General features: G+C 40.6%; 1 protein-coding gene across 1 annotated transcript in view; it reads left to right on the top strand.

The window, feature by feature from the left end:
• AFF3 (ALF transcription elongation factor 3) overlaps positions 1-12,546 on the top strand; it is a 1,926,848-nt gene extending 1,914,302 nt beyond the window's left edge. Inside the window, exons 20-21 of the mRNA XM_078658016.1 lie at positions 6,189-6,412; positions 11,635-12,546. Coding sequence (XP_078514142.1) covers positions 6,189-6,412; positions 11,635-11,756 — 346 coding nt within the window. The 3' untranslated portion in view covers positions 11,757-12,546. The remainder of the gene's footprint in view (positions 1-6,188; positions 6,413-11,634) is intronic.
• The last annotated feature ends 307 nt before the right edge of the window (positions 12,547-12,853 follow it).

Here is a 12,853-nt window from a genome sequence, read left to right as displayed (position 1 = left end):
CAGAAACACACAACAAACATCAAAAGTACAATTTACAAGCCGATCCCGTGAGCAGCTTCTTAACAGCTAGTAGGGAATGGAGGAAACTTGCATGCATCTCTGCTTGGCCTATCAAGAGGGATTTCAGCTACTAGGATATACTGGCTTGCCTTTTCTCAAGGCATCACCATGTCTCATAAAATGAGTCTAGGCTGCCCTTGGGATTTGGGCATTGGATCCTGGCTGGCTGGAAGGGGGGATAGTTGCATGAAATCTGCAGTTTCTATGTGCCAAAATCCGACAGGTCTGGTGGTGCTATTTCTCTCTTTGGCCCGTCAGAAAGCCAATATGGCTTATGAGACAGTCTGACCCCTAGATGGCTGCAGATATTGCAAGTTGCGGTTTGGCTGCCAGCATATAGCGTTAAAACATCAAAAGGTGATGGGCAGAATGCTTGCAAAAGATTCAGCTACTGACAGTTGCTTGGGGTGCATTCCAGTACCACGACAGCCGGGGAGCAACCATAAGCAAATCAGTTTTGGTCCTGCTCCAATAAGAAAGTCCTGCTCGAACTGCATGGTCTTACCCCCTCTGAATGGTAACACAAGAAGCCCTTACTGGTGAAGCTTGGAACTGATGGCATAATTAGCATAGGAATTATGTCGAGGCATACCTGTTGCACTAAGTTCAACACATTAAGACAACAATAGGTAATATGTGGATTTATTATTAAGGCTTTGTGTGTGAAACTCCCTTCACACACTAAAACACACATGCTTGTGTGTATGTATATACACATAAATAAATATTGCATTACAGATACTACTTCAGTGACCACAGGAAAAAATAAGAAGAGAAGAGTGGCACTCAGGGCCAAATTTAATAAAGAAAGGCACTTTTATTGTGCAAAAGATCATTTTAACAAAACAAGAGGGAACATAAAAAGCATAGCTGACGCGTTTTGGCAGAACACCTTCAACTGGACGACAGCAAACATCCATAAGCTTCTTTAGAAAGAAGAAGAAAAAGTCCTTTCTCACTACTTTTCACTTCTAACGATCAGACTGCCACCCTTCTAGTAGCAACCAGAAAAAACAGTCGCAATTTTTATATCATGAAACATAAACATCATTTTAAAACTTCATAAATATCACTTCATATACACCGGGGAACAATATCATAATCATTATTGTGTTTCATAATCTTCATAAAAGTGAGTGTATCAATTGATAAACCGTTAACATAGGAACTTGGATGTAGCAACATATCATTAAAAGTCACAAATCATATTGTATAGATATAACCTTAATTGCAAGTGACATGAGCATAATAGTCCATGGGGATCCATAATTCGTATTTGGAATACTATGTAAAAAGTTATATTTCTTTCTGAACTGCCCAGAAATTTAGTTGGAACTAGATTGTTTTCCTAAAGTTACACATGCATTTATCTTTTAAGTGTGTTGGTTAATATAGATTCATTTTGTCCCAACTCATAATCACAGTCATCCCTTTTTAATCAAAAAACATAAGTCAGAGTGCATAATGCCTAAAGTGCAAAATCTGAATATCATTCCATTAACTCAAAAATCATTATTGTATAGTTTATAATTCAAATTACTCCTTAGTTATAAAAGCCATATCTCAAAGTGAAAATGCTTAAAGTGCACAACCCAGTGTCAATCTAGTGTCTCTTAGCTCAGTGCTGCAGTTGCTATAATATTTATAGAACTATAATTTTAATGTGGCATGTGCCTAATTATGACACGATCTCAATGTCTCAATATTCAGAGTCACATTTTGTCATATGTGCCGGGTCTTCAATTCCAGGTCCAAGAACTGCAGTTTCTCCAATATTAACAATTCCTGCATGAAATCTGTATGAAATTCAATAATAGATCCATCATGTCATTATTCATTGTCACAGTTATCTCCTTGCTATCAGAACCATATCTCAAAGTGCAAATGGTGAATGTTTAAAAAGAATAGTAAAGATCACTCCTCCCTTATCTTAAAGTTATGATCTCTTCCATATTACCATTATTCTACATCAAAGTGCATATACTTCAACATCATATTTATCAAATTTTGTATGTGTAAAGGTGATGTGGATCCATTGTCTCATAGTTCGAAGTTATGATAATTTCCATGTGACTCGTACTGTATACCACATGTATATGTGCTTCTAGGTCACATTTGTGTGCAATTTTTAATATGTCATAATCGTCATATTACTCAAGCAATATCCAAAAAGATCACATTCATCACTTTCCCATGATTTAAGTATCTCCGATATCCCCTATAGCCCTTCAAACTTAGCCAGCAACTTTGACTCTTTTACTTTTCATATGTGAAGAGTTGTTTGATGTGTTGTTTCCAGAAATGTTTCAATATTGTATAGCTACTATCTCGATTCCATAGACCCTTAGAATTTGCACAATTCTTATTTTCACTTTCTTTAGTGTACTATCAATTTACTTTTTATAACGAATACATTCTGGTACATAAACAACTCATTCTGTACTGCATGTTATGCTTTCTTTTAAAGGTATTCGCTTGCCTTCAAATGTTATATATTAATATTTTGTTGGAACCATAGGTACAAGCTTTACATGACACAGGTTTCCAAAATCCTACATTTGTTTGGATAGACAATTTCCCTGATTAGTCAATTGATTTAAGTAATAAATATATATATTGGGTCATGTGGCACACTAAAGGGTCATTGGCAATTTTTGTTCCTTGTGGTCAATTGGGAGTGGTAAGGAAAAATAAAACACAATTCTTAAATGTCATATTCGGGTATAACATCTGAAAGGAGGAAAACAACTTACCAGTGAAATAGGCTGCAGGTGCAGGCAATGAGAGCAGCCACATACTTGAAAGGAGATTTCTCACTGGCCCACCAATTAAGTGACCTGCAAGGACCTTGTTTACACCATTCCCTTCCCTAGGTGGTTTCAGCCTTCTGTCATGTAGGGTTGTTATTATTTTAAGTTGAATCATACTTGTTAATTATTGAAATCTTCGATCAAGAAAATAAAGTAAGTGGTATCAAGTGAGAAGTGTTAACCAGTACTATCTTATGAAGGTGACATAAGGATACAAATGGCAGAGGTGGTCTGAGAAAAGGAGCGTTAGTGAATGGCAGATGATTACTTAGGTCAATAGTTTCCACACAGGCACCAAGTCAACCCAAACACCCAATCCAATCACTCTTACACCCAGCATGCCACTCTAACCCCAACCACCTAATTACAGCCTTGAAAAATCACTGCATTTTTCTGGCAAAAGACACATAATACAGCTATCACTGATTTAAAAATCACCTCTCCATGTCCAGTGCCATGGCACCACTCCAAGGCTCATCGCAGAAGTCCGCCACATGCAGCATTTTCCGTGACCAGTCACTAACCCCTCTTAAACTGTCAACAGTTACACACCCAATTCAGCAACTAGTCACCAGCAGGTATCCTATTCTCATCCAGTACTAGCAAAGCATCACACAGACGTTACGCCCCCCAAAATCAAAAACAACCCCCAAACATCTGTCCATCACAGCCAGACATTATAACTGACAACCTTATGATCGTTCCCACAGCATCAAATGCAAATCCAAACCACAAGTAAAACAACACTCTCACCGCTACATTAATCTTTGACAAATCAGGTTCTACGCATGCTTAGGTATTATGTGACCTCATAGACCTCTGCTCACTTCATTTACTTGTAGGTCACATAGGTTCATGGGTGTGCACCTGCTGCTAAGGTTTATGTTCAACCTGTAGACCCCAGCATTAATCCTGCTGAGGTCAAAAATACCTTTCGTTCTGTTGAGGTGGCTAAACGAGAAACATTGAATTGTTAATGATAGCAACTATTCCAAGGCTAATCAGCAATTTGCGATAAAATGTTCACTATTTAAATCTGCTTTTAATATTTTGTCACAGTCACTGAGTATAGTGCAGGCTCAAAACTACGCAGACCACAATACCAGTCAAATCACTGCAGTTGAACAAATGTTCAAATCATTTTAAGGATGTATGACATTACAATGCATGCTTTTACATCGCATGCCTTTACAACGCAAGTATTACAACGCAGTCCATTACAACGCATAGTGCTTTGGGGTGCTGGATAGTGAATAGTTTAATTTACTATTCCAACTCCAGTCCCGTGGACACTAGGGAAGGTTATTGGATAGTAAATTAACCTATTCCCTATCCTAGAGTGCCCCCCAGAGCAATGCGTTGTAATAGTTTGCATTGTAATGGTTGCGTTGTAAAGGCTCTGTGATGTAAAAGTTGCATTGTAAAGGTTGTTTACCCATTTTAAGCATGTATTTTACATGTGTTAATATCTTGGATTCTGGCCCACTTAGCACAGATGTTGTGTCTGTCTTCCAGTCCTTCTTTAGTCTGGGAATTGTGGGCCGGATATACACAGAGCAGGGTGCAAACCAGTTGGTTTGCAAACTGTCCTTCATATAGTAACTGATGCACCAATTAGTTGCATTGCAAATGCACATTCACTTGAGGTCAAAAAACCTCCTGCCTCCTGCCTCACTAATGCAAAATGTCTGCAAAGGACAAGGATGGAGATTTCCATCCCTGCATTCGGTTTACCTTCACGTTAACATTTTTAAAGCATTTTTAAAAAACTGTCCCAGTCCCTTTAAAAAAAAAAACTGGACTTCCATCTGCTCCTCCTAAGGCTTCCCCCCAATGTTCACAATATAGAAACTGTCCCAACAGGGCAGCTTCCACTTTTCAAATTGATTACCAACCCATTTTTTAAGTATCAGTTACCAGTCAGTAGTTAAGTCATTTGTACAAATCATTGCAACTTCCAATGAGGAGAGAGACACCTCTTCCAAAGACCCCGCACTTTGTGATTAGGAATGTGTGGCAAGAGATGAATAAGCTTTTTCTGCTCTCAAAGTACATTATGGGCTACATGTATCAAAATTGTAAATTGTGAATACCTAATTGCGAATTTCTGAGAATCGCAATTAGGTAATCGCAATTTACAATGTATGAAACTCAAAGAGTTTTACACAGTGATTCCTAGGGGGTCGCAAATCTCTCTACCTCATTAATATTATTGAGGTAGATCGCAATTTTCACCATCCCAGGAATCGCAAAAAACACAGGGATGGTGGCCTGCTGGGGTCAGCATGCCACCATGTCTGTGATTGCTTTTAAATGAAGCAATCTTTTTTTTTTTTTAAAGCAGCCCGTTTTCCTTTAAGGAAAACTAGATGCTTTACAAAAAGTCAAATAAAAAGTTTCTTTTCATTTTTTAAGAGCAGGCAGTGGTCCGTGGGACCTCTGCCTGCTCTTAAAAATGCTTTTACAAACATTCACCAAGGGGAAGGGGTCCCCTGGAGACCCCTTCCCATTTGCGAATGGGTTTCTGCCTACTTGAAGTAGGTGGTAATATGCAAATATTTTGCAACCGCTTTCACGGTCACAAAACATTCATACTTGCAGTTAGGATTCAGATTTTGGAATGGACGCCCTAAACACGCCCCTTCCAAATACCGAATCGCAAACCCATTTTCTGATTCGATAACAGGTTACAGAATCGCAGCTTTGGGTTTGATACATGGCAAGAGCACTTTTTGCATTCGCAAATGGGCTAATTCTCAGAATCAGCGTGTTTTCGAGTGCACAATCTATTGATACATGTGGCCCTAAGTGCACTGTGCCCAGTTCTTAGGTGGTCGCAAAGTAAGGGGATTTTGTGAATCGCAGGTTTTGTGACTGCAAAAACACTTTGCAAATCGCATCTTACCTAAGGCATAATGTGTAACAGAGGTGATTGATTTCACCCTATATGCAGTCTCTTGTTTAGCATGTGAAAAGCTAATCAAGATTGATTTACATTGCTGCTCGTTTCGTTTGCAAAAGTGATGAACATACATATTCTCCATATCAGAATCTTTGTCGTAAAAGTCATAAACACCACCTACAATGAGTAAGTCAACTTCATGGTCACTAGATCCTTATCAACCTTTCACCTTCAGGGAGCAAGACCTCTTAGAAGACTGCTCAAAAAATGAATGTAAATCCTATTTTGTGTACCTATATAATGACATAGTTTTTCAAATAAAGGGGTCATCAGCCCTAGAAAGAAAGAGCAGCACAGTTTGCTTATGTGACTGCTGAGCCATTGTGATGTATCTTTTTTGTTGTTTTTTTTTGCAGAAGTGCGGGCACTCCATCGCCACTGTCTCCAAGCCCTTCTCCTGTCAGTTCAGTTGGCTCTCAAGATACCGTCTCTAGTACCAGAGCTCCCTCCCCCACCTCCATCATCAGTATCCCTCAGCGGGTCCATCAGATGGCGGCCAATCATGTCAGCATCACCAACAGCATCTTGCACAGCTACGACTATTGGGAGATTGCAGACAATCTCACCAAAGAAAATTTGGGTGGGTACCGTTTGGCACCTACTGGTTTCAACTAGCTTGTGGTAACTTCTGCACTATGTATTGACAAATTAAGATGTAACATTTTTCATTTGATCCTATTAAATTTTCCTATTTTTGCATGCCGCTTTTACATTTCCTATTGTACACAAATTGTAAAAGAGTCATTAAAAGCTCCAACACAAATATTAACAGTAACTCTGAAATGTCTCATCATGTTCAAATGTCAATGTGAGCAAAAATTCTGCCCACTTATCAGGGTCGGACTGAGACCAGCAACCAGCCCTGGCAGGTTGCTGCTCGACCGGCCCTGGCGGGGGTGCTCGCAAAAAGCACTGCTCCCACTTTTCTTACAGGGGGCTGATATTGCAGCACTGCTGCAAAACAGTCCCCCAATAAGAAAAGCAGCCCCCGCAGCACAAAACCAGCCACAACCACTCCGGCCCACCATGGAAATGCCTGGTGCCCGTTATGGCCACTTATCATATTTCTTCCGACCACTTCATTCATACATACCACACAACATGAGCCAGGCTTCACTCTAATAGCTCTGTTGCCCAAAAACAGTGTGCAACCTTTGCTTTGATATGAGAAGAAAGAAAGAAAGCACCCCTTGCTAGAAAATATGTGGAAGAGAGAGGACCTCAAGATTAATAGTAGTGCAATGACAGTGGGCAATTTCCTAGCCCAAAGGTTTCTGAGCCGTACTCAAAAAGCAATGCAATACTCAAAAAGCAATGCAGATGTCAGTAGCTGTAAGAAAACCATGCCTTATCGTGTACATTATTTAAAAATAGGCTTAGCTCAGGATTTTATTGAAACTTCTCTTTGACTCTTAAGGCTCAGTTTTTCTTTAGGGTTTGCTACTAACAGGAGAGCCAGTCACACTAATCTTGTGGCATGCTACAAAGTGTGGGTGCCTTCAGGATCTGAAAATTAGAGAAGAAATAGAAAAGGGAGAGCAACAACGATGTTTTGTATGTATGCCAACCCTGAGAAGAGGTAACAAAGGTAACTGAGTGGAATGACCCCCCAAGCGTCTGGATACCCTCCCGGGTGATTAGCCACGCTATATAAATCCACTTGATTGATTTATTGAAAAGGACTGATACTGGGAATGGGGAGGGCACCTCACCAGAACATGATGTGCTCCCTGAACTCCTCCAACTGCACCTTATTAAGATACTAGCTGCAATCACTGTTTCTAAAGAAGCACTGGAAACCAAAATAGACACTGTGGCACTTTAGGTAGGGGTCCTCTGAGCAGATCACAAAAATGTCCTGCACCAATCATATTTCATCCCAAGGAAAATTGAGGACATCTATGGAGGGGATAGATTGGTATGGATTGGCTCAGTTTTACAAGTCTATTGGGCACCTATTATCAGACACTTGGTGGGACTCTGGATAGACAAATAGAGGAGTCACCTGAGATTTGTCTTTTGAATTCGTTTTATCAACTGAAAGTAAAGAAAATAGGCAATAAACAGATAGACCTCCGCCTTGCACTTGCTAGGAAGCAGATTGTTAGGTCATGGAAGGCGAGACGAGGCCCTACCTACCTTAGATGGCAAACAGAGGTAGAATACAGGGCTACGGCAGAAGAAGTCGCTGTCACAAGAAGAGGCGAGTGGATTAAACAGATGGCCTCTTTCTGATATGTGGAAGGTAGTGACCCAAACCTTCACTGAATAGTCTAACTCACCCAGGTCCCAAAGCGAGATCTCTATTGAGTCTGCAGAAAATGATCAAGACACTACAAGAGGAGACCTCCTCGACCTAAGTAGTAAACACAGATTGGTGTCCCCCTTGACACCTGCATCCCTAACAGCCTACGCAAATACTAATACTGAGACCCGTAGCGGAAAAGATTTCCTGATAAAAAGGTGGGAAAAACCTGTCTGTGTGATTGTTTAGTTGCCATATGTGTTTATGATGGAAGAACATCATTTCCATAATTTTTATGTATACTCGTTATCAAGGAAGGTATTCCAAATGTACAACAGTGCGCCATTAAATGTATACCACATGACTGAAACAATAAAAAGAGGTTTTATAAATCCCTCTGAAATAGATTTCCTACTAATGTTAAAAGAACTACGTACCAGTTTTTGAGTTAAAATATTGTATAAAATGTTTCCCTACTAACTACTGTCCCTCTCCTCACTGCAGGCTGAATAGCTGCAACAGCATCACCCATGTCCCTCTGTAAACGTCTTATAAAATGTCTGAGAAGCTGCAGAAGTAGGGGCCTTGTGCAGTCAATAGCATTACGGAACTTTACAATGAGGCTTGCAGTTAATTGTAGCAGAGGTTGAAAGAGGCAAGCACTCATTTTAACCCCTTCCACGCTCATGACGAGCTGGGCTCGTCATGAGGTAGCCTCCTCGCACGCTCATGACGAGCCCAGCTCGTCACGTAACATGCGCTTTACAAAATCTCAGCGTGCGAGCGGAATTCCGCCCGCACGCATGCGGTTAAGGAACATTAGACCTTAACCAAGAGGAAGAGAGAACAAGCATTTGCAATGCAGTAGGTCTCACATTTGCAAGAGTTTAAGCTATTGGCATTATAAATGACGATGTCTTTTAATCTTTTTTGATAATTAACACATAAATAATTATTACAATATCAGTAGCTCAATCTTTTGTAAATGAAATGTGCCTGCAGTGGGAGAAGCTCATTAAAGAAAATAGTGCTTACAGACTAAATAAGACTTACCATGTAACAATCAATACAAGTTAAAGGGTTAGTCCTCATGGGATGTTACAAATGTAAACAAGGCGGTACTAAGGAGTAACAAGCCTATTAGCGAATCAGAAGCCAGCATTTACAAAGGACAATAACACACGCCAATGAAAAATATGGCGTAGAGTGGCCAGAGCTTCAAGTTCATACTCGAAAACAGCATGCCTCGCCGAGCAGCGCATGCGCTGCCCAGGCTCGACCTAAAAAGGCAGAAAAAAAAGGAAAGGAGGTAGAGAAAAACGGGAATCTGTGACAAACAGAATGCAGTGATGAAACAAGCACTGGCGTTGCCAATAGGTCTCGCAGTAGGAAAGTTGGAGCTATTACAATTGCAAATAACAATGCCTTTTATTTTTGTTTTCATTTAAAAAACATAAAGGGCTTTGTCATTTACAAAACCAATAGCTCCAACTTTCCTACTGCGAGACCTATTGGCAACGCCAGTGCTTGTTTTGTTATATTTTTTATTTACCGGTCCTGATGGCTTTTGCCACTTGGATTGATAACTAATTCTTTTTGCATGAAAGCACTACCTGCAATGCCGAACAACCCAGCAGTAAATTTAAAAATTAAAACATTTACCGAAAGGACCACATGTGGGGTTAATTAACAGAGAGCAGTGAGTGAAGGAGGAACCGAGTAATCTGAAAGTGTTTTTTGAAATATAGAGTGGCTTCGCAACTGCTGGGCCCTCCCAAAAAAGAAATAAAATGAAAATATTTTATTTCATGGATCACAAGAGGTATGGTAGCAGGTAAAGGAACAAGCATTTACACGGCCAATAGATTTTGCCTTTGTGACGAAACGGCTTTGCCAAGTTTTTTTTTTATCTTTGATGCTATCCAGCATGATTAAAGTTTTTTTTTTTTTTAAAAAGCCTAATTTTGTCGGTGAGCACACCACATACGTACACAGAGGAGAGAAGGACTGTAGGTGAAACAAACACACCAGAAGGAAGATCCAGTGATCAGATACAAGCACGGTCAACCAACCCGTTCATCCTTCTGGAGTAGATAAAATAAGCACTGTTGGCTAAGGTAGCACAAAGGAAGATGGGAGAAATGGACGCAACGCGGGGAGTGTGGGAGGTGGGCTAAAGCAACGTAGGACTGTAGGTGTCAACCGTGTGCAGGGCGCACGGCAAGGCGGCACCGTAAAACAGGGTTTATTACAATTCTAGAAACTATCTCTCATTATACATCATACGTCGCGTGATCGTCTCTTTAAAACATTGGCGCCGACTGGATGTCTCCTGCATGGGAGGCCAGATGTACTATAATACTGATCGCAAAAACTAGTGGCAGTCTGCTTGCAAGTATTTCTCTTGATCAGTATGGAATCTGTAAACGGACCTATGCACGGAAAGGTCGGCTCACCAAATTCTGGTTAGTTGCAAATTGCAACTCAATTTGATTGTAAACAATCAAAGGGGTGATGGCCTGCAAGGACCAGAAGACCTAGTCTGTGATTGTGTTTAAATAAAGTATTGTTTTTGATTTAGTCTGTTTTCTTCAAACGATAGGGGTTACTTAAAAAAAATGTGGCATTGGTCTCTATTATCGAGTCCGAAATTGCGCACGGTTCAGAGAAGTGAAAGTGTCCTGTTTTTGTTTTATTTCTGACTGTGTTTCGTGTAATGAAGACAATGCGAGGTCTGCAAAAAGTAAAACTGCATGAAAGAAATGCTGAGATATGGAGGGAGTCAGAGAATGTAAAACAAAAGGGGTATGATTAACCAGGTTCAACAGATTGAAAAGAGAGACAAATCTGCAAAAAACAACAAGGGAGAGAACAACACGAGTGGTGGGGGAAACGCACGGAGACAAAGTGAAACAACACGGACCTGATAATTACTGAGCGGCCGGGAAACTGAAAGTACGGCCGGCCTGCGGCCGGCCATGAATAATTAGGGGAGGAGAAGCCGCACAGCACACGCTGGGCGAAGCCCTTTGATGTGCTGTGCGGCCGTAAATGCGCGTGCTTGTTTGCTCACGTGATTCACATGAACATCAAGAAAACCGCAGGAACGAAGCCCGTGGTTTCACGAGGATTTTGAGCACTTGAATTCTCGCTCCCTCAATGCGCTTGCGCGCATTGTAGGTCACGAGACCTAAAAAACCTGCAAAACTCAGATAAAGAAGCAAGAGATGTAGGGTGATGAAAAAAGAGGCATAAAGTGCAATCAACAGTGGGCTCCTTATAAAATCTTTAAGCCCTTTCACCTATTTAATTTTCACAAATTAAGCACTGAACGTTTGACGAGCTAGTTTACCTCACAAGAAGATGACAATTTGGATATATTGGTGTTCAGCCGAATTAATGTGCCGAAGCCTGCATTAATGTTCAGCCGAAAGCTGATATCTCGTTGCTGGAGTAACATTCAAACACTGCTTAGGCTCCAATACATAATGCATGACTTCGTTTTAAAATTATTGAAAACTTGATATGAAGCAATAATTTATCTTTTTGGTCCACAGATTTCTTCAACGACCTTGACGCATTAATGGGGCCTGTCACCTTGCACAGCAGTATGGAGCACCTGGTTCAGTACACGAGGCAAGGACTTCACTGGGTACGGAGTACCGTGCTCCTTTCATAGCGACAGTATGCACATCAGCAGGACTCTAACGTCTGCCCTGGGTTAGCCTGCTGTTTTGGACTCACCAAAATTCAGACCTGGCCTTTGAAAGGAGAGGAATATTTATTCAGCTTTGAACAATGATGCGTTTCAACGCTAGCGACGAGGCCTCGCAGTGAATGACATGCAACCAAACCGTTTTCAAATTCAGCAATCCCACAACGTTCCCAACTCAGCCACAAAATAAATGTTATAGATTTAAACACCCACGGCCCTGTACTGTAACTCACGTGTTTTACCATGGTTTTGGAAGAGGGCCTGCTGATTCATTTCCCACATGAGCGTTGTACATGTTTTCAAAGATATCCATTCGGTGCACGTGGGTAAGAAACAGAAGAAAGGCCGCAGCCAAAATGGAGGGAAAACAATTTTGATGGCTCGAGTGACTTTTAAAAGCATCTATTTCATGTATTTCTGGTCCTTGGTTTCTGAATCTCACTGCTTCTCTATTCTCACCCGGACATTTTATAAAAACAGTAAATACATTAAAAACATGTGAGGACCCACATACTGAAGCCATACTCCTGGGAAACTAAAGGGAAGCTACAGATTGTGTGGGAGTGTATGGCATAAGCAGGTTAGAAAATGGTGTGACACAAAGAACCTTTCCTGGCGTTGTAATATTGTTTTCTATGTTTCTAGTTTACCATTTCACTTGTATGTACTTTTCACCTTTATCACACAGGATGTCTCCTGAAAAGGAGTGGAGAATATTTTGAACAGAATAATAAAAAAAACATTTATTGCTGAATTTGCTATGTCCCTAGATGTCATTGAAGTGCCTATGTGTGTTGGTGCGTAGCAGATCTGCTTCCTCTGTCCTTGGTAATATGGCAGACAACATAGCCTATCTCCTGGGAATGTATGAGAGAAAGTCCTGGAACAGAATTGGGAAATTGACATTACTTTCTTTTGAAAAATGCTATCTAAAAAGTAATTGTTATAAAGCTCTGGAATCTAGCTTTGGTCTAAAAGCCTCATTTAGAGGTGATCAGTAACAGGACATCACCAAAAAAACAACAGGTGTCACATCTCCCAACTTAGAGGTGGGGGAACCA

The sequence above is a fragment of the Lissotriton helveticus genome, chromosome 8, assembly GCF_964261635.1.
Source record: "Lissotriton helveticus chromosome 8, aLisHel1.1, whole genome shotgun sequence".
NCBI classification, from domain to species: Eukaryota; Metazoa; Chordata; class Amphibia; order Caudata; family Salamandridae; genus Lissotriton; species Lissotriton helveticus.
This window is presented reverse-complemented; position numbering and strand designations above follow the sequence as displayed.